This window comes from Stenella coeruleoalba, assembly GCF_951394435.1.
Source record: "Stenella coeruleoalba genome assembly, chromosome: 3".
NCBI classification, from domain to species: Eukaryota; Metazoa; Chordata; class Mammalia; order Artiodactyla; family Delphinidae; genus Stenella; species Stenella coeruleoalba.
Window position 1 is genome coordinate 9435983 of NC_137148.1, and position 19918 is coordinate 9455900.

Sequence of the window (19918 nt, forward strand, 5' to 3'; positions counted from 1 at the left end):
TTTGTTTTGGGTTGGCAGTCGTTAGCCTTAGTGGAACACACCTAAGGCTCTTTATAGAAATGTACTTGCAGCATCAGGACCATAAAGTATTCAGATTCATTTAACGGAATACAGGTAGGCTCAGGTTTTCCAGACATTTGCATATGCACACTTTATACTCCTGGACAGTGTTCCAGAGAAGAGCATGCACCATAAAAATCAACCAATATAAGGGTTTACTCTGTTGCAATTTCAGTTATGATCTAAGAGAATTAAATTCATAACATGAGGTTCTGGATTCTGTGGCAGAGTCCTCCTGGGGACCAGCAAAGGTGGACAAAATTCCCACCCCTCCCCACCAGGTCCCTCCACCCCCTTTCCCCTTTGGGGCAGGCACCCCAGAGCTGGCTCTCACCTGTGGCAGGCAGGGAGCCCCCTCTGGCAGTGAACGTAGGGCATATGCCATGCCTGCCACATCCTCAGCCCAGCCCTGCATGAAATATGAGATTAAAAAAACACACAACTTCATCCCGTCCTACGTTAGAGAAGTCACATTCACATAGTTTCTTATCACCATCAACTCAGACCGAGTGCTTTTCTCCTGCCCCTACTCTGTGCCTCAAGCTCTATGAAGCCTGAGGGGGTGGGGACGCTCATGGAACTCATGAGAGCATCTCTTGATTGCAATTAACTGTTTCATAGACCCAACCTCAGGGAGCAAAGAAATGGATGGTCAGAAAGTCTTAGACATGGAAAAAGCTTCAGGTTTGGCAGCTTCTTATTGAAATCTGGCTGTGAGGATGGGATTTCCCTTCCAAGGGAAGGCGTTTCACGAAGACGGTTCAAAACCTCCGTCATGTCCGCGGGAAAGGTCATTTGCAATTTGACATACGATGAGACGTGATTTTCATCTACTTCCTCCCCTGCTTGTGAACCTTTTGGTCTCCAGGGCCCAGAAAAGACTAGACACCTGGGCTTCTGCAGCCCATTCATTGTTGGGTTCTTCCTTAAGGCTAAGGGGGGAAGCTAATGGAAAAGAAAATAATGGAAGAAAATGGAAATCAGAGCGGGGGGGCGGTGCCAACATTTCCATACTGTAAGGTAAACATCAACAATATATTTGAACACTGGGGAGATATTCTGGGCCTTTTGAGAGACCAGACGGGATGTTTTGGCAACTCGGGCAGGCTGAAGCATGGGCCCAAAGATGACCTCTTTCCCAGAGCCACCTCTTCCCAGACCCCAGATGCTGGCTTGTGCATTAGTGATCTCTTCTAATCCCCCAAACTCCTGGGAGAGTGACATTACTGTTCTTGTTTTATAGATGAGAAAATCTAGACACAAAGATTTTAAACAACCTGCCCACAGGTGTCACCTGTGCCCTTGGCCCCCAGTCTTCTTCCTCTATCTGCTCTGTGATGCTGACAATACTCTCTCCTCTGCCATTATCTCATTCTCTCTTGCCTATACCTCTGGGCTCAGTTTCCCAGAAACTGCCTTCCCCTCCCTTCCATCCTTCCAAACATTGAGAGGGGAGAACCTGACTATATCTGAAATGAACCAAGAAAGGTAGGCTATAGCTTAACTTTTTCCTCCTTAGAAGTCTAGCTATTATATCCCTTCATGTTGGATGGAAAGATGATCTGGTGTTTGGAAAATAATGAGAGTCCTTCAGCTTTGCTGAAGACTGATTTGAGAGTAACCAAAAATGGCTCTGCATGGCCAAAAATGTGTGTGAGTTGTAGATCCATCTTTTTGGTATGAGAAAATGGTCAACAGTGATAGGTTCTAAGTGAAAAGGGAAAATCAGACAATGGGTTTGATCTTATGTTATCAATATACAGAAAACAACCTTCATTTTGAAACTTTTAGTTGTGTGTGTGTTTGTGTGTATATGGAAAATCCCCAGTATTAGCTCAGTATATGACAATTCAGAATGAATTATTTACATTTCATTCAAAAGATGATGCAAGTTTCCAAAGTTTGCTTAACATGCAAGGATAGTGATGCTTTTTAAGCAGCACATGAGCAGTCTTGGAGTAGGTCATGTGTAACCCACATGTGAACCTATGTGTACCCCAACAAGAAGGAGTAAAGACAGCACGGAAGTGGAAAGAGAGAAAGACATGATACAGTACCGGGGAGATGAGGAATATTTCCCAAGTGCACTCAACACAGAAGTGCGAGGCTCATACAGAGTTTTTCCAAAAGAGAAGTGAGTTACCTTGGACAGCACTGCAGCCCCTGGGGTCAGCGGCGTGTATGAGTTGCCAAGAGCTTTTTAATTGAAACAAAAGAAGTATCACTGGCATGAAAATAGATGAACAAGAGAGATAAGTGTACCTTAACTCATTGTGGTTGAGGTGGAAATCTTTGGACAGAACTTGACTTTTTGCAAACGGAAAGAGAGCGTCATGCACTAAGCCCACCAGTGAGGAGGGAAGGGACAAAGCCGGTAGACTAGGATGGCTTTAAGAAGAATGGTCCATGAGCTGAAGAGAGGATCCTTGGTGATTCAAAAGGAGGAGAAGGAAGAGGAGGGGGAGGATGAGAAGGAAGAGATGGAGGAGGAGGAGGAGGAGAAGAGGGGGGGAGGAGGAGAAGAGGGGAGGGGGGAGGAGGAGAAGAGGGGAGGGGGAGGAGGAGAAGGGGGGAGGAGGAGAAGAGGGGAGGGGGGAGGAGGAGAAGAGGGGAGGGGGCAGGAGGAGAAGAGGGGAGGGGGGAGGAGGAGAAGAGGGGAGGGGGCAGGAGGAAAAGAGGGGAGGGGGAAGGAGGAGAAGAGGGGAGGGGGAGGAGGAGAAGAGGCAGGGAGGAGCAGAAGAGGGGAGGGGGAGGAGGAGGAGGAAGCTCTGGTCCAGGAGAAAACAGCACAGAAACAGGACACAAATTGTTCCTGGTGAGATGCTTTCCCAATGAGGACCTCCAGAAAGTTATGATCCCTCAAAATGATCTCAGCTAAGACACACCTAACACTTAGACCTGTACGAACTCATTTAGTGCTCATCTCAACCCTATGCAGTGGGCACTACTGTTATTCACATTAGACAGATGAGAAAAGGTCACACGTTGTAGATGCTCAGCCAGGTCTTGAACCCAGGGAGCAGTGCCCCAGAGTTGGTGTGATTGACCACCACTCTCATGTGCTTCTCAGAAACACAGGATAAGTTAGACAATCTGCACTTATAGTTGATCTGATCCCTTACAAATTCACCAATTCACTTTGGCATAACAATTGATGTTATTATTTTAGTCTTCCAATAACCCATCTGGCACTCCTCTAAACTCCCGAGTTAAAGAGCCTTCTAGTACTGTCAATGGAGCTACTGGACGTTTCAATCTGTTCTTGAGAACTACCTGCCAGGATTTAGCAAATCTGAGAAAAGAAGTCATGTATAATTGGAACGACAATGAGAAAGGCCTTGTGTCAGGAAAGGATGTCTTCTATTTGCATGTGATGAGACAACAATTTGAAATAATAAATGCTGTTTCTTCTCCTCCTTGACCATGGCTCTTCCTGGAGAGAGGCTCCACCATGATTTGGTCCAATGAGGTGATGTCAGGATGGGACAGATAACAAAGCAGCAAACAGTGTTTAAGGGTAGAAAGCACAGATGCAGGTGAAAGATGGGATAGACTTGAAAGGGAATGAGAATAGACAGAAAATATTATGACCCCTCCTCAGATCCCACACAGAGCTTCCTAGCAGGGGAGAGAAAGGATCCAGGTTGGGGAGGAAGTGAGAGATGTAAAAGTATCTTCGGGGGCTGCCACCTGAAGTGCCCCTGGACAGGTCCTCCTCAGTGTGAGAGGCTGGTGATAAAAGCCCTTGGGAGACAGAAGAGCAGAGAGTCGACAGAAGCTCTGCTGCCCTTCCTGGACCTCAGTGCTGGTTGCACAAGACTCAGGAAGTCCCGCCATGAACCATCACGGAGCAGGGGCCGCACAGTAGGAATGGCAACAGGACTTGCTGGGCAGAAGAGGATTCCTGTGGCCCCAGTGTGGCACGGGGTAGCCCCTGAGTGTTTCTGTGGTCTTGAGTGGGTGGGCTGTGTAAGTTAGCCAGGAAAAAAGGCTAAGGATCCAGGGCTGCAGAAGGGTTAGTTGGCCAGGAGGTTGGGATGCATCAGAATGGCAGGCATGGACAGTGCCTGCATCTCCAGGAAGCTGAACAGTGAGGAAGGCAGGTGTGGGCCAGGAGAGCACCTTGGACCAGAGACGGTCCAATCTCCAATTGCCCTGTCCCAGCTGGGAAATCAGTAGGACAAGGAGGCTTGTCCTGGGCAAGAGGCAGCATAGGAGAGAAATGATTCCAGACGGAAATGAATAGCCAATCTCCATCCCCCACAGGGACACGAATGCCTGTAAGACCCCCAAGCTTAGCAGCAACCACAGGGGGGCAGGAGAAGATGAAGGAAGACAAGCATAAATGAGGCCAAGTGTTAAACCTTGAGGGACTGGGAAATAGCTGAATTTGATTGAGTTTGCTAGAAGTGTCTAGATTATGGGACTTTTTTTTCTTTTTTTCTTTTTGCATCAGGCAAAACGAGGGCTCCAGGTGACTTTCGAAAGAGAACATTTCTGGTCGTGGATCTGCGCTCTTTTTCTGCTTCTCGCTAGCGGGTGATGACCCTAAGAGTAGCCTTGGAAGATCACATCTTTGCCACACCTTGAAGATGGCAGAACAGCTGTCAGCCTGGGTGAAATAATTCATGGAGGGGAGCTTCCCTCCTCACGCACCTTCCCTTACCTGTTACACCAGAGAAAATAGCTTCTACCTCCTATCTCATTTGAGCCCTTGCATATATGGGGGTCTCTTTGTTACAGCAGCTAGAATTTCTCTAACTAATGAGATGTGCTAGTGTGTTAAAATGAACTGTAATCATTGACTCCTAGCCCTAGATTTTAACTAGTGATGTTGGAAGTGGGGTTCCTCATCCCTGACCTCTTCCTTGTAAAACTGACCCCTGGGACACCCTTTTGCCTTGTGTGTGTGTGTGTGTATGTCTGTGCGTATATATATATGTGCGTGTGTGTGTATATATAGGTATGTATACACCCTTGTGTATATACTCCTATTATAGCATCTATCATGTTTTTTTCTGGGCTTTTTGCTTACATGTTTATTATCGGTACCTGAGGGAAGTTACAAAGTCACATTCATCTCTTCATGTCAGCTGTCTTCTAATTTCTGGCTCACAGCTGGAGAGTAAAAATGTTTAACTGGTGAAAGAAAATGTCAGGTTGATTTCTAGTACCACGTGTGTATTACTTAAGAACAGCATTCTGCACTGAAAGGCACTAGATAAAAAGGATCAAAGCCATGGCAATTAGCTAGGATCAGCAAGTTCCAACCCCTTCCACAAGAGTGTAATCAGGGTTTGAAGAGATCGTATATTTCTTTGGGAGTCTCTCCTAAAGCCAGACTCATCCCTCAGTTCTGCGTGTGGGAACAGAACTTTTGATGCAGGGCTTATGAATATTTGCTTGCCCTCAGTGCCGGAAGAACACAATACTGAGTGGCATGTCCTGGGCCACCACAGCTCTGATCATGCCGGGACAGTTAAAATGAAGTTTCCACATTAGAATTCCTCTGTGTCCCCACTGCTCAGGTAATTAACCATGCCGGCTTCCAGGGTAGCCCATGTCTTAAACTGGCCTCAGAAAGGATTTCTTTTACAGTTTTACAGCTGCTCTAGGAATCCTGGGAATTTCCTATAGAGACAGGTTGTACCTGCTAGATACCAAACCAAAATCAACTTTATACGTTATTAGGCCCAAGAGGTTTAAAGATGCTGCCTCACTGTCTCCTCACTAATATTATTGCTGGTGAAGAATCAGCTGTCATCCTTACTTTTGTACGGAACATGTCTTTTGTCCTCTAGCTGCTTTTTTTTTTTTTTTGGCTGTACGCGGGCCTCTCACTGCTGTGGCCTCTCCCGTTGCGGAGCACAGGCTCCGGACGTGCAGGTTCAGCGGCCATGGCTCACGGGCCCAGCCGCTCCACGGCACGTGGGATCTTCCCGGACCGGGGCACGAACCCGTCTCCCCTGCATCGGCAGGCGGACTCTCAACCACTGTACCACCAGGGAAGCCCCTCTGGCTGCTTTTAAGATTTTCTCTTTATTACTGATTTTGAGCCATTTGTTTATGAAGCACCTTGGTATAGTTTCATTATGTTTCTTGGGCTTGGGGTTCCTTGAGCTGCTTGGATATGTGAGTTTGTGGTTTTCATTAAATTTGAAAAATTTGGAACCATTTGGAAGATTTTCAACCATTATTTCTTCAAATATTTTTTTCTGTTTTCTTTCTCCTTTCTCTCTCCTCTCCTCTGGAAATTCTAATGGCACATATATTAGGCCACTTGAGGCTCACTGATGATCTGTAGGGTTTTTTTTAATCTCTCTGCATTTCGCCTTGTATAGTTTCCACTGCCATCTTTAAACTCATTAATCTTTCTTCAGCAATGTCTAACCTGCTGTTAATCCCATTCCATATGTTTTTTTTTTTTTTCATTTCAGACAGTTTATTTTCAACTCTAGACATTTATTTGGGCCTTTTATATATTTTCCATGACTCTAATGAACTTTTTGAACACATGTAGTAGAGTTACAATAACTGCTTGCCTGCTATTTTTAACATCTTTGTTGGCTCTGAATTGGTTTTGAATGGTGGATTTTTCTCCTCATTACGAATCGCATTTTCCTGTTTATTTGCTTGTAGGGTTATTTTCAATTGGATGCCAGACATTATTAATTTTAATGCAATGGGTGCTGGATATTTTTGTACTCCTATCGGTATTTTTAAACTTTATTCAAGGATGCAGTTAATTTACTTGGAAACTATTGATTCTTCTGGGTCTTACTTTTAAGATTTGATAGGAAAGACTAGAGCATATTTAGTCCAGGGCTAATTATACCTCAATACTGAGGCAAGACCTGAGAGTATTCTTCCCAGTGATCCATGAATTATGAGGTTTTCCTATCTGGCACTTGGAAATGCACATTATGCCCATTCCTGTGTAAGTGCCAAGTTTCATTCTGTCTAATCATTTCAGAAGGTTGTTTCTTCAGCCTTGGGTATTTCTCTCACATGCATGCACTGGCAGATCTCTGCTGAATATTTGAGGGAGATCCTCTACATATTTCTAGAGTTCTTTCTATGAGTGGCTTTCTCCTCTTTGGTGCTCTGTCCTATGAGCTCTAGTCACCTTGGTCTCCCTAGATACTCAGTTCCATCTCCTTAGCTCAGAGAGTCTGCTGAGCTCCTCCTGGGTTCCTAATCTTTGTGCTGTGGTCTGGAAACTCTCTCAAGACAGTAAGCTGGGACAATCACAGGGCTCACCTTGTTTATTTCCTGTTTCTCAGAGATCAGTTTCTTCATTGACTAATGCTTAGTGTTTTAACAACCATTGTTTCATATATTTCTCTGGCTTGTTGCTATTGTTGTTGTTATTATTACTACTTAACGGAACTTGGTGCTCCATCTTGGCCTCTTGGGTGGAAGTGGAAATCCCTCAGCTTTAGCTGTTTCTACAGTTTCTGAATGTAATTCTGTAACTTAGCACTTTGCTATTCAATGACAATGATGAAAGTAGAGACAAACTATCCAAAAATGGGCTTACTCTCTAGTCAGTTTGGATGCATGTGGCATTTCTAATACAGGTGCAGCCCTCGGCATCAGTACTACTTACTGGGGTCTTAGAAGTAACCACTAAATATTGTGGGATTAGAACCAATGACCTGGTGGTGACCCTGGCTCCTCTCTATCTCCTCCTGAGGTTGGGCCCATCCTCATTCTGCCTCAGGCTGGGCATCAGGTCCAACTCAATGTGTTGTCTCTAGGAGCCTGCTGATTGGGCTGAGTCCTCAGATAACCTCTGTGTTTATTTTGGCCCCATTGCTAACCCATTAGGCATGATGCTTCATGTCCCATTTTCATCATGATCTTTCACCACCCTGTTTCTTTGCATTTAAACCTTATGCTTTACATCACACTGTTAAGTAGGACAAAGACCTTTGTCTTAGATGTTAAACCACGATTTTTACTTTTATTTCTTGCACTCCACTCATCTGCCCTAGTTCACTTTTAATGATACACTAATTGCTAAGCTAAACTAAATTCAATGCCTTCAAAGCATTGCCCCTGTCCTTAGGAACAAGTCTCAAATTTCCCATTTCTCTTATTTTTTATTCATATGTGCCACATGGCCAGAGATTCTGTTTCCTTCTCAGTAAATCTACATTCCTATCATGTTACTTCATTAAATATTAACAGATTAATATCCAAGTATCTCTTTATTCCATCTTACTTTAAACATAAGCGGGCAACTAATAGACTCTCTGAGAATAGTCACATTTTAGGGAGAAAACTGACCATACAAAGATATCTAAAATGTTTGACTTAATAGCAAGTACACATGTATTTCTACAGTTCTAATCCTGAGTTTTCAGAGAGTTCAGTTACAATAAAAATAACCCATAAATGGGAGTTGAAAGAGCATTAATTCACATTTTGGAACTCCTCAAACTACTATAACTGGCTGTTTTAATATTCTGTGACAAACAAAATCGTTTTACTGTAAATGAGAAAAACGTAACTGAAGTCCATGTTAGCTAATAAAATCACTTCACTTTGCTTCTGCCATTACGTTTTTCTGATGCTTGTAAACCAAGTAATGAGTGTTTTAAAGTTTAAAAAGTATTTGGGCCATTATGAAGATCTAGCTTGCTAGTCAATTTGTCACTGAAAAAGAGTGTGCACGATCGTCCCATAAAGAGAAGTTATTGTTTCAGATGATGAGGTCTATAAAAAACTCTCTCCATGCAAAATTCTGGTGTTTTACCTTCATATTTCTGCTTTTGTTTGGGCCATAAACGTTAAGGACACTTAAAAAAACGCCACTAAATTTCAACAGTTGCTATAAAAACACATTCTTAGAACCCTAGCTTTTAGATGGTAATGCTGTCTGCATGAAATGTGATGCTGTTTCTGTGTCTTCAGTCAATCTTTTAATTGCTCAGTTTTTGTTTTCTTTTTTACTTAAATCAAGCTTTTTTAAAGTAAGGGTTTCTTTGTTTGGTTTTGGTACAATTTATTCTCGATCTCTAAAGATCTGTAACTATTTATCAGTGTTTGGCTTAATGACAATCTTCTCAAATCATTCCTATAGATTATCTATCTTCCCTTCCCACATATTCCCTTGCCATTTAATATGGTACATTAATAAATTATACAAAAGATGATGATAACATGATTGACCTTTATGCATACTTGTGTATTTGTATTTTGATTAAAAAATTCTTATATAAGTATGTATATTTATAACTATGCACAAATATGTCCTAACGGCCCTTTGCCCTGCCTGAGGACTATTCCATTTGTCTAGAGTTATCAGGAAAGCCAGTGTTTCCTATAAGTAAGGTTGACATCCTTATGTCTACCTTTGAGGTAGACTCAAAATTCTACCTTAACCATTGGGATAAAAGTCTTTTAAAATGCTTTCTGTCTTCTAAAGTTACTAAAGTAACTTTAGTAATAATTAGTAATAATAATCTAAAGTAATAATTAAACATTTTCTGATAACGGAGGGTCAGCATTATGACCATCCACAATTAGAATAAATGAAACAGCTGAAACCTTGAATGGCCTCTGACATTTTTTTCTTTCTTGCATCTTTGTATTTACTTCTTCTAACTCTTCTATCTTTTCACTTTGCTGTCAGGGTGTCTACTCTACCTTCTTAAGGCAGATCTGTGTGCCTGCTTACAAGAGTAACTCCTTGTATTTTTTAATTTGTTGCTTGAAATCTGATGAGGGCTGGGAAATCTGAGAGTCATAGTTGTTAAACTTTGTCTAAAGTACAGAACAGCTTTTGTGATGTTGATTTCAGCTGTTCCAGACCATTCTGCCTCTTTCTCAGTGGTCTCTATTAGTAATCGAAAAATTTACCAAATCAGTGCATCTGGATATGTGGGGATAAATGTCATACTGGGGATAACTGCGAACTAATGTTCAGGGTTATGCACTGAAAACAGTCAGCAAGATGTTATTGTTAGAAAATACTGAGAATTTTTATCAGACTTCTTCCATAATTCTCATTATATAACCCAAAGTAGGAGAGAATTTTTGAATATCAAAATAGTATAAATCAGTATAAAATAAATTAGTATAAAATAGTATAAACTATAAATTTATTGTTTTATTACTCTAAACACCTAAAGACCCAGACATATCTCAGCAGCTTTCCCAGCTGACCTGGCTACCTTGAGATACAGAGCCTGTGTCTTTAATTACCAATTTAAACAGCAAGTCCAATACTGCAGCAGGAATTGTGGAACTGGGCAATGATATCAAAATCTGCATCCTGAAAAGCACTGATGAGTCTGGAAACTGGAATGAAAATAGTTCTCCCCAAACTCCTCCTTTCTATCAATTTTAGACTGTACTGACTACATGTTCCCATCTGAATCAAAGGACCAAATAAAGAATCATAAAGTGTGACCATTTGAAGATGGCCTGGCCACAATATGTGCTATTAACTGCTTAGTGACTGATAGATGTTTATAAATATAAAAGACTGTTATCCACAAGAAAGACATCTGGACATAGACACGAGTTCAGTTAAAAGCTTGTGTCTGAGCATTATTGCTCAGCCAAGCATAGGGGGGAGCAGTGGGGTACAAAGAAATAAATGGAATGGGTTTCTGCCCTTAGAAGCCTTATAGACCAGATTGTCTTCTAGAGGACATTCTTAGTAACTCAACAAGGACTCACATGAATAAATGAATGATTGGTGACACTGATCCTTGAATGTGGTGTTGAGATGTGGTACAGTCTTGGTATGTAACATGTCTTTTTTCTCTGGCTGCTTTTAAGATTATCTCTTTAACTACTGATTTCGAGCAACTTGATTATAATGTAACTTGGGATAACTTTTCATGTTTCTCTTAGAGTTTCTTGAGTTGCTTAGATGTGTGAGCTTGCAGTTTTCAGTAAATTTGGAAAGTGTCCAACATTACTTCTTCAAATAGTTTTTTCTGTTCTCTTCCTCCTTTCTCTCTTGTTTTGTTTGGTTCTCCATTTACACATCAGGCCACTTGAAGCTCACTGATGAACTGTCAATTTTTTTTTTCTTTTTCCTCTGTGTTTCATTTTGTATAGTTTCCAGTTGCTATCTTTCAGTTCACTAATCTTTTCTTCTGCAATGTCTAATCTGCTGTTGATTCCATTCCATGTATTTTTCATTCCAGATGTTGTTTTCAACTCCAGAAGTTTTATTTGTATCTTTATAAATTTTCCATGTTTCCAGTTAACTTTTTCAGCACATGGAACACAGAGTTTAACTTTTAAAGCAAAGGTGGAAGCCTTACATTCAAAATCCTCTAGAGCTCAAAGACATTTCTCCATTTTTAACTTGTTCTTATAAAAACCTAAGTGTTTCTCAAGTAAAGCAATAATTCATTAAAAAAAAAAATCAAGAGATGGCAAACTTGATTTGCCACTATCTAGATGGCTTTGCATTTCAGGTCAGACTCAGGCCTGGAACCCAGAGCTTCTCTTCCCATCCCCTTCTAGTCCATCTTCCAAAGCCAGGGAGCTGGGTGGGGACTTGCAGCAACTTAGTGCTCTTGGGTATATACAGTGACAAACCCTTAGCTTATGACATCCTGCATCTTTGCATCTAGTGTTGAGACTGATCTGCATGATGTGGGGTGAAGCCGCCATGATCTCCTCTGCTTAAAGACGATGCATCTGAGAAACACTGAGGTGCTTTAATTTTCCCAGGACCACAAAGCTTAGAAAAGTTAGAGCCTAGGTTTGAATTGTGATCTGAGTTGAAGTCTCCTAACTTTAGAGGGAAGTTAATGCTAAGGGCAACTTCAAGGAAGTGACTTCCATTACTATCTCTTTCCTACTTATGCAAGGCTATACTCTGTCATTCTTCTTGGTGAGACTCTACATTTGAAGCTTTTCTCTTGTTGAAAGCAAGAGACAAGTTCACCTCAAGTTCATCCCAAACTGAATTCTTAAGGTACAGCATTAGTGATGCCTTATGGGCAGGGAGGGAAAGGGATAATTATGTTCATTCCTAAGACTCTCAAGCGAAGAAGTGAGCCTGCCATGCATGAGTAAGTAGCCAGCTCCTGGGAAGTATCATCAGGGGCTGGGTCCCAAGAGCTGGGAGGTCACATCCAAGAAAGAAAATGCTGCAGCTGACACTGTAGCCATGGAAAGGAAGATGGCAGAGAGAGAAGTGACAAGAGTCAGGTATTGGAAGGTATAATAAGAAGGGAATGTATTATTACACGATACTGAAGCCAATACCTGTGGTACCCATGGTACTGAGCTTCTGAGAGTTATCTGTAGCTATGTGTCTATATTAATATTGTTTTGAAGAAAATGAATGGTAAAGAAAAGATTGATTTATGGATATCCCAAACCCCAGGCATTGATAATTAAATGAATGAGTAATTGAAGGTGGAGGTCTTGATATTTTCCCTACATGCCCTCAGTTCTTCTAAGAGGTTACACTCTTTTGTGCATAAGGCAAGTTAGCCCATGTAACTATTAGTGACCAAACTCAGGAATTCTTTGCTATCATGAATCTGTTTCTACCCACAAAAAATTTTTGTGAGAACCGACCTGGAACAGTGTGTATTTGTAAAGACCCAGAGAAAAAGACCCTCCTAATCTCTTTCCCAATCATACAGTTGCTTTACCGTAACCTTTTGCCAAAGATAACTATTTTCCTCTGTAATCCCGTAATTTAAAAATGCAAGAGATTCTTTTCCTTTGGGGACAGGACCAGCTACAACATTTCAGGATTCACAGCAGTTTTCGTATGACATGTTTGGGTATCAGCTCCCTTAACTGTCAATGACAGTGCTTTGAAAAGTCTCAACATGTCAGTCGCCCCTGAAAATGAAGTAGCTCAGCTACACAAATATAACGGAAAGCATTCATAGCATCTTCAATGACTATACTTACATCTATTCCTCTGTATTTTGTAGCGCTCTTCAACGACCCCTGAGCCTTTAAGAAGAATTTTTAAAAGAAATACCTTTCTAAGTCCAACAGTTCAATGGAACTGGTCTTTCTCTAACATCCTTAGAAACTTTATTAGAATTGCACTTCTCAAAATTGGACTTCTCATATTTCCTAAGGACCTTCTCATCATTCCAGATTTCTTTCTTATTGTAACAAACTCATCATACCTTCCAGCTCCCTGCAGCCAAGTTCTGCAGGGCGCCTGCCGCCCCTTCCAGCGTGTCTGCATTTGAGCACTCAGAGAGCAGTGTGAGGTAGGGTTTGACTATGGATGGGTGCCACAGCATCTGGATCCCTTTTGGTGGTTCTGCACAGTCTGGAAGAGGTCCTACTCCATCCCACTGGTGGAAGAGAAATGAGAGAGTAAACATCTTCAACATCTTTACACTTCCCAATATTGCCTTCAGCAAACATCAAAGACAAAAACAAAAGCAGGGTGTCATGACGTTTGGTGAGCATCTACTGTAGGTAGGATACTACATCAGCAGTCCAAGGACCACCAAAAATGGGAGAGCCATTCCTACCTACCGAGAGCTTATGATGGAGGGTGGAGGGGGTCGGAGCATGTACATAAGTGAATGTAACTGGCAGTAGAATGGCTAAGCCCTCTGAGAAAAATTCTAGCACACTGCTACAGGAAGAAAGGAGAAGAGATGGGTTAATTTTAATCGGTCAGGGTGGAAGAAAGCTAAACATCAAGGCACCTTACAGTAAGCATACCATAGGCATAGCATAGTAGTTAGTAACTATCAAATGCCTTCACTTCTTATACACAAGTGTTAACTGTGATAAATTCCTATATCACTTGTAAAATACATATTCTGTCATTGCATCTATGGGCATCAAACAAATGACAGAATGGACAAAGGAGAGAAAATTGTTACAGTTTATTACATACATTGACGTGAGCTATAAGCAAATTTTGATCTTATAGAAATTCTGATGTTTGCTTTGAATTGAATCTAATAAATAACAGAATATGTAACTAAAAATTAATTACATTTTAAATTATGGATTATATGCACAAAGGCATATCGGTAGAGTCTTAAAAATGATAGCTATGAAGATCATGTAGCAATTTGGACAAATGTTTATGATAAAAGTTAAATAAACAAAGCAGGATGCAAAGTAGTAGGGGGTTTGTGTTTGATTCCAAATAAAATGCATAGTAAAAAAATGTAATGATAATAAAAATTATTAATGAAGTGTCTTTCATTTTTTTCTACCTTTCTAATTTTCTGTTTTATTATCCTTATAATTTAAAAATATTAAAAGTTCCAATAATGATTCTGATCTTTGATCACACATAGCCTTTTTCTTTCATTAAAAATAAAGGCAATGAGTATAATGAGGGTAGAAATAAAGTAATAAGTGTAGAAAAAATACTCCCATATTCATTTTTGAGAAAAATCATAGTAAAACAAAAGAATTACTTTATAGTATCAGAGTGGGAATATTAAGTTATTTAACTGCTTATTGGTGTTTATTAATGATTGCTTAAAACATAATCTAAAAGACATATATATCAACACTAAGCTTTCTCACAGATATTTTATGTACATACATATATGTGCACCTGTGTCCATATATATGTATGTAAACCTATGAAAACAAAATTGTATTTCAGAATCTGTGTAAGTTCCCTACTTCTGAAAATTTACCTAGAAGAAAATATAGCTTACGTCCTATCCTCGCAACAAAAATAGAAGTGTTGGTAGAAATAATGAAAAGTTGTTTAACAGTCACAAACAATTTCAAGAATTCTATCACTTATTTTCCAAAAGAAAAATTAAAAATTCATGCCTTCTTTTTCTCAATTATGATACAGCTTAACTCAGTTCAAGGCTAAAGCTCAGAGATGAATGACATCCCATCGACGGGTGACAGCCATCCCATTAAAGGTCATTTTCATTCAGAGTGTCACTCTATCTCAACTTTATAACAAGGACACTCAATGTAAGGATCTTCCTGTTCTTTCAACCAAAGCCACTTCTAAACCCTTCAAAGCGGACTTTGCACCTGTACACAGCCTATCAATAAAACCAGTCCATCTCTTTTAAATACATAACAAAACAAAATTGAAAGTGAACCAGACTTGTCACATTGCTCCTGCTTCATTATTTGAGACTGGCTCACTGCACCAGATAGAAAGAGAGCACTAGGCTAAGAGAACAGCCCTTTTGTAGATGTGGTGACTTTGATGATGAAACAGGAGTGATATTGTCTTCTCATAGGAAACCAGCTGGGGGTATTGAATCTCTCGGCTAGCTAGTGCAACAGGAAATGCAAAATTATTTCATTTTGTTATCTCCTTAATACTTTTAAGCTATCATTTTCATATAAAGATTTAGATTTCATATAAAGATTTAGAGCTCAACATGGATGGAATTTCCCTCTCATGTAAGAGCCAACATAACGGCGTGAGGTATAGAGAAGTTTTATTTGCACTCTCATTACAACATGTGACAGACAAACTGTAAAAAGAGCAAAAAAAAAAAGCTGTGTTATCATTTGCTGGGTTTCATCTGGTTCTTTTCTTCTAACTTCTGTGCAAATAAAACAGGATAAATGGCTAAATCATTAGATAATTTTCTTCCGTTCTGACACGTGATCTATGTAGCTCTTAAATACCTTTTATTACAATCCTTTCTTAGTGGCTACAGAGAGAATCTGAAGGGAATAAAAGGAAAACTGATGTGAATATGGATAGCCTTTGACGGCAACAAAAGAAGTTCAAAGGGGATTCTCTGCTATTTCAGAACGCTGATGACACCCTGGCACATCGACACAGAAGATAAAGAACTATTTCAAAGCCAGTCAGTGTATCCTGCCTTCATCTGGGTACTTTATTCAAACTTTTATTGAGTTAATAGGGAAAGAAGTATCTATCAACTGTCCATTAAAAAATAGATTTTCATCACCTATAAAAGACCGGAAGTCTTCTTTAAAAGTTGTGCTGACACACCTGAAGTCATGTCGCCTAGCCAATCAATACCAACAGGACTACAGGGCAATGGTGACATCAGGATCAGACTGAAGTGGTGAAACAGTTCTGCACGTGAGAACGTTTAATGCCAACCTTCTTTTAGAGTGAGGATCCACGAGAAATCAAGGGATATGCAACTCTTTTATCAAAAAAATGGAAACACATCATTTATAAATTTAAATACAAGATGAATTTATCCTAAAATTTCTTCAAAACTGCCACATGGCTTGAAGACAAGCAGTGGCTAAATCTTTAACACAGTCAAAACACTCATCACACAGCTATTTAGTCCAAAGAACACAGAACTTACATTTATAAATAAGCCTTATGCAAACTATATTTGTTTTTGACTGTACCTTAAGGGCATATTACCAAAAATTTTCTAAGAACTTGAAATATGAAAATAATATATAAAGAAACAAAATGTTTTCAGGTCAGGAGGGAGAACTTTCTATGTAATAGAGACAAGGCACAACCAACAAAGTATTTCCAGGAAACCAACAGGGGCAATGCTAGCGGAGTATTTTTTGATTATATTGGCTGCATTATTGCCAAGTTGGGACATATAAACACACACACACACACACACACACACACACACAAAAGTGTGTGTGTGTGTTTATATGTCTTCATTTATCAGGTTTAAGTTTAAAAATCAAACAGAAATTAGACAAAGGGAAAGCAAAAGAAAAAGGAGAAAGGCATTTGTGGTTTTAAAGTTTTCTTCCAGCACAGGGGAAATGTTGAGTGAAAATATCCCTTCTTCCTCATAGTTTTACTCCTTAGGCTTGAAAGTTAAATAAATGTTCCTTAATTTTAAGCACACTTAAAATTTTATCTGTTATATTTTAACGAATAAAACTTGCAAAAGTTCTAACTGTTCTTTTTTTTTTTTTTGCGGTATGCGGGCCTCTCACTGCTGTGGCCTCTCCTATTGCGGAGCACAGGCTCCGGATGCGCAGGCTCAGCGGCCATGGCTCACGGGCTCAGCTGCTCCGCGGCATGTGGGATCTTCCCGGACCGGGGTACGAACCCGTGTCCCCTATATCGGCAGGCGGACTCTCAACCACTGCGCCACCAGGGGAGCCCATATTCTTGATTCTTAAAGTTAGTACTTAAATGTTCAAATTATACTTTATGCAGGTCATTCATGTTATTAAATAGGAAAAAACCCTGATAATCTCTAGCATTAAAGCTCCTCTTATTCATTGTCTTATTTATAGGAATTGAGAATTTACAAATATACTTCAAGTTTAAGAAGTTAAGGATTGAGTGGGTTATGCCAGAGTATTTTAGATTTTTTCAACAGATAATACTTTGGATTGGGACCTCCCTGGTGGCACAGTGGTTAAGAATCCACCTGCCAATGCAGGAGACACAGGTTCGAGCCCTGGTCCGGGAAGATCCCACATGCCCCGGAGCAACTAAGCCCCTGCACCCCACTACTGAGCCTGTGCTCTAGAGCCCGTGAGCCACAACTACTGAAGCCCACACGCCTAGAGCCCATGCTCCGCAACAAGAGAAGCCACCACAATTAGAAGCCCATGCACCGCAATGAAGAGTAGTCCCTGCTTGCCACAACTAGAGAGAGCCCACACCAGCAACGAACATAATAAATAAAAAAACAAAAAACAATGTTGGGTGTCTCACCCAAATTCATATGTTAAAGCCTAACCCTTAATGTGATGGTATTTAAAGGCGAGGCCTTTGGGAGGTAATTGGGTTTAGATGAGGTCTTGAGGGTGGGGCCCCTATGACGGGATTAGTATCCTGATAAAGAGATGAAGGGACCAGAGCTTTCTCTTTCTGCCCTGTAAGGACACAGAAAGAAGATGGCCATCTGTGAATCAGGAAAGAGGCTCTCAATAGACACCGAATCTGCTGGCCCCTTGGACCTCCAGCCTCCAGAACCGTGAGAAAGAAATGTCTGTTTGTGTAAGCCACCTGGTCTAGGGCATTTTGTTACAGCAGCCCGAGCTGAGCAGGACAGTAGTGACAGTAAGCACTAAGAAAGTTTGGTGTCAGTGTTACGAGGAACCTCCAGCTACACCCTGGATGTCCTGCCCTGGAAGCTCTTTTGGGGCCAGGCTGGCAGCAAAGAAGGAGTGTGTAAGGCAGGATTATGCTGACAGTAGATCACAGAACAAACCAACAGACTGACTTGTCATCCCAAGTAGCACCACATTCACTAACATATTATCAGCACTTTTGTTTTTCAGTTATATATATATATTTTCAGTTATATATATATGTATATTTATCAGCCTATTTTCCATTATAGGTTATTACAAGATATTGAACATGGTTCCCTGTGTTATATAGTAAATCCTTATTGCTTATCTATTTTACATGTAGTATTGATAGCTGGAATCTGTCAATCCCATAGTCCTAATTTATCCCTCTCCTCCTTCCCCCTTTGGTAACCATAAGTTTGTTTTCTATGTCTGTGAGTTTATTTCTGTTTTGTAAATAAGTTCATTTGTATCATTTTTTAAGATTCCACATACAAGCGATATCATATGATACTGGTCTTTCTCTGACTTACTTCACTCAGTATGACAAACTCTAGGTCCATCCATGTTGCTGCAAATGGCATCATTTCCTTCCTTTTTATGTATCAGTACTTTGCTTGACTGGCTTTAAATGTATGAGTGTACAACTAATATCAATAAAACAAATAAGTGAACAGTTTATATCATTCACTATCCAAAATTGTTAGAATTGAAAATATGTATTCTCTCTCCGAGAAGGTAGTGCTCAAACATTTTTAAAAAGGAGGAGAATAAGACGCTCCCATGTTAGAAGCCAAGGGTCTGCTGAAATCTGGACACAGTGGTTTTTGATGTAGTCACGGTCAGGGAAGGAGATACACACTGGCCACTGACTGTAAGGAATGCCTGCTTAGGAAGAAAATCACACAGCTGTGGGAATGGGCTCAATGTGTGTGTTGTTTTTTTTTTTTTAAAAAGGCCTTTCTTTAGACTGGCGTTTAATACTTTTACTTCTCCTTAGGGCTTAAATTCTATTTTGAAGATTTCTCTCTTAGCTGGTTTGAGGATGGAATCATGGAAGCCATTTGCTCCTTATATGAAAAGAGAGGTCTGGCTTAGGGATAAAAATCAGAAAGTTCAGGGACCTCCCTGGAGGTCCAGTGGACTGTGCGATCTCAGTGCAGGGGGTGTGGGTTTGATCCCTGGTCGGGGAACTAAGATCCCACATGCTGCATGGTACCGTCAAAAAAAAAAAAAAATCAGAAAGTTCAAAAACCAGAAAGTAAAGATGTCTGTACACTTTACAAAGAGACTGTGTAAATGGATTCTTCAGGGGACGGTGGCTCACGAGATTAATTATTACATTCATAAAAGCCCCTACTGAATGAGAAGAATTAATGAGGGAATTTCAGCTCCTCCCTCTGAAGGAGCTTACAACTACCCCAGTTTCTACTTCCAAGGCACCGGGTTGGGTACCACGGAGATGCTAACAAGACGTTCTCGCCTACATGGAAGAAGGATTTACATTCTGGGAGGAGCGCTGCTAAAATACACAGCTCCTTCTGTCGCATATGTCACAGCCATTCCAGTCTATGTAAAGAAAAGAGCTTTCGCTGCCGTATCTTTGGAACACAAATAGAAAAGGCCTCTTCACCAGCGGAATGCATCTCTAGTGCCTAAATTTCTCTACCAGCGACAGAGAATGACAGTCAGCATGTGTGCAGGCTCACTTTTCTTTTAAAGGGATTTCAGTGACATAAATGGGCCAGAGGTACTGCAAGGGAAAGGGAGTGGATGTGCAGTGACAGGAAAACAGTCTGATTTTAAAATCCCACTCTTGCCTCCCAGCTGAAGTTACACATCACAGAATGCAGGAAGAGAAAATGGCTCTAAAATGGGAAACTGTCAGGGAATG

At 40.7% G+C, this 19918-nt stretch overlaps 1 protein-coding gene across 1 annotated transcript in view; it reads right to left on the reverse strand.

The window, feature by feature from the left end:
- The window catches only part of CTNND2 (catenin delta 2), a 935284-nt gene that overhangs the window by 107047 nt on the left and 808319 nt on the right, over positions 1 to 19918 (reverse strand). Inside the window, exons 15-16 of the mRNA XM_079915963.1 lie at positions 13194 to 13367; positions 395 to 469 (exon numbers count right to left, since the gene is read on the reverse strand). Of these exons, the coding sequence (XP_079772089.1) occupies positions 395 to 469; positions 13194 to 13367 (249 nt within the window). The remainder of the gene's footprint in view (positions 1 to 394; positions 470 to 13193; positions 13368 to 19918) is intronic.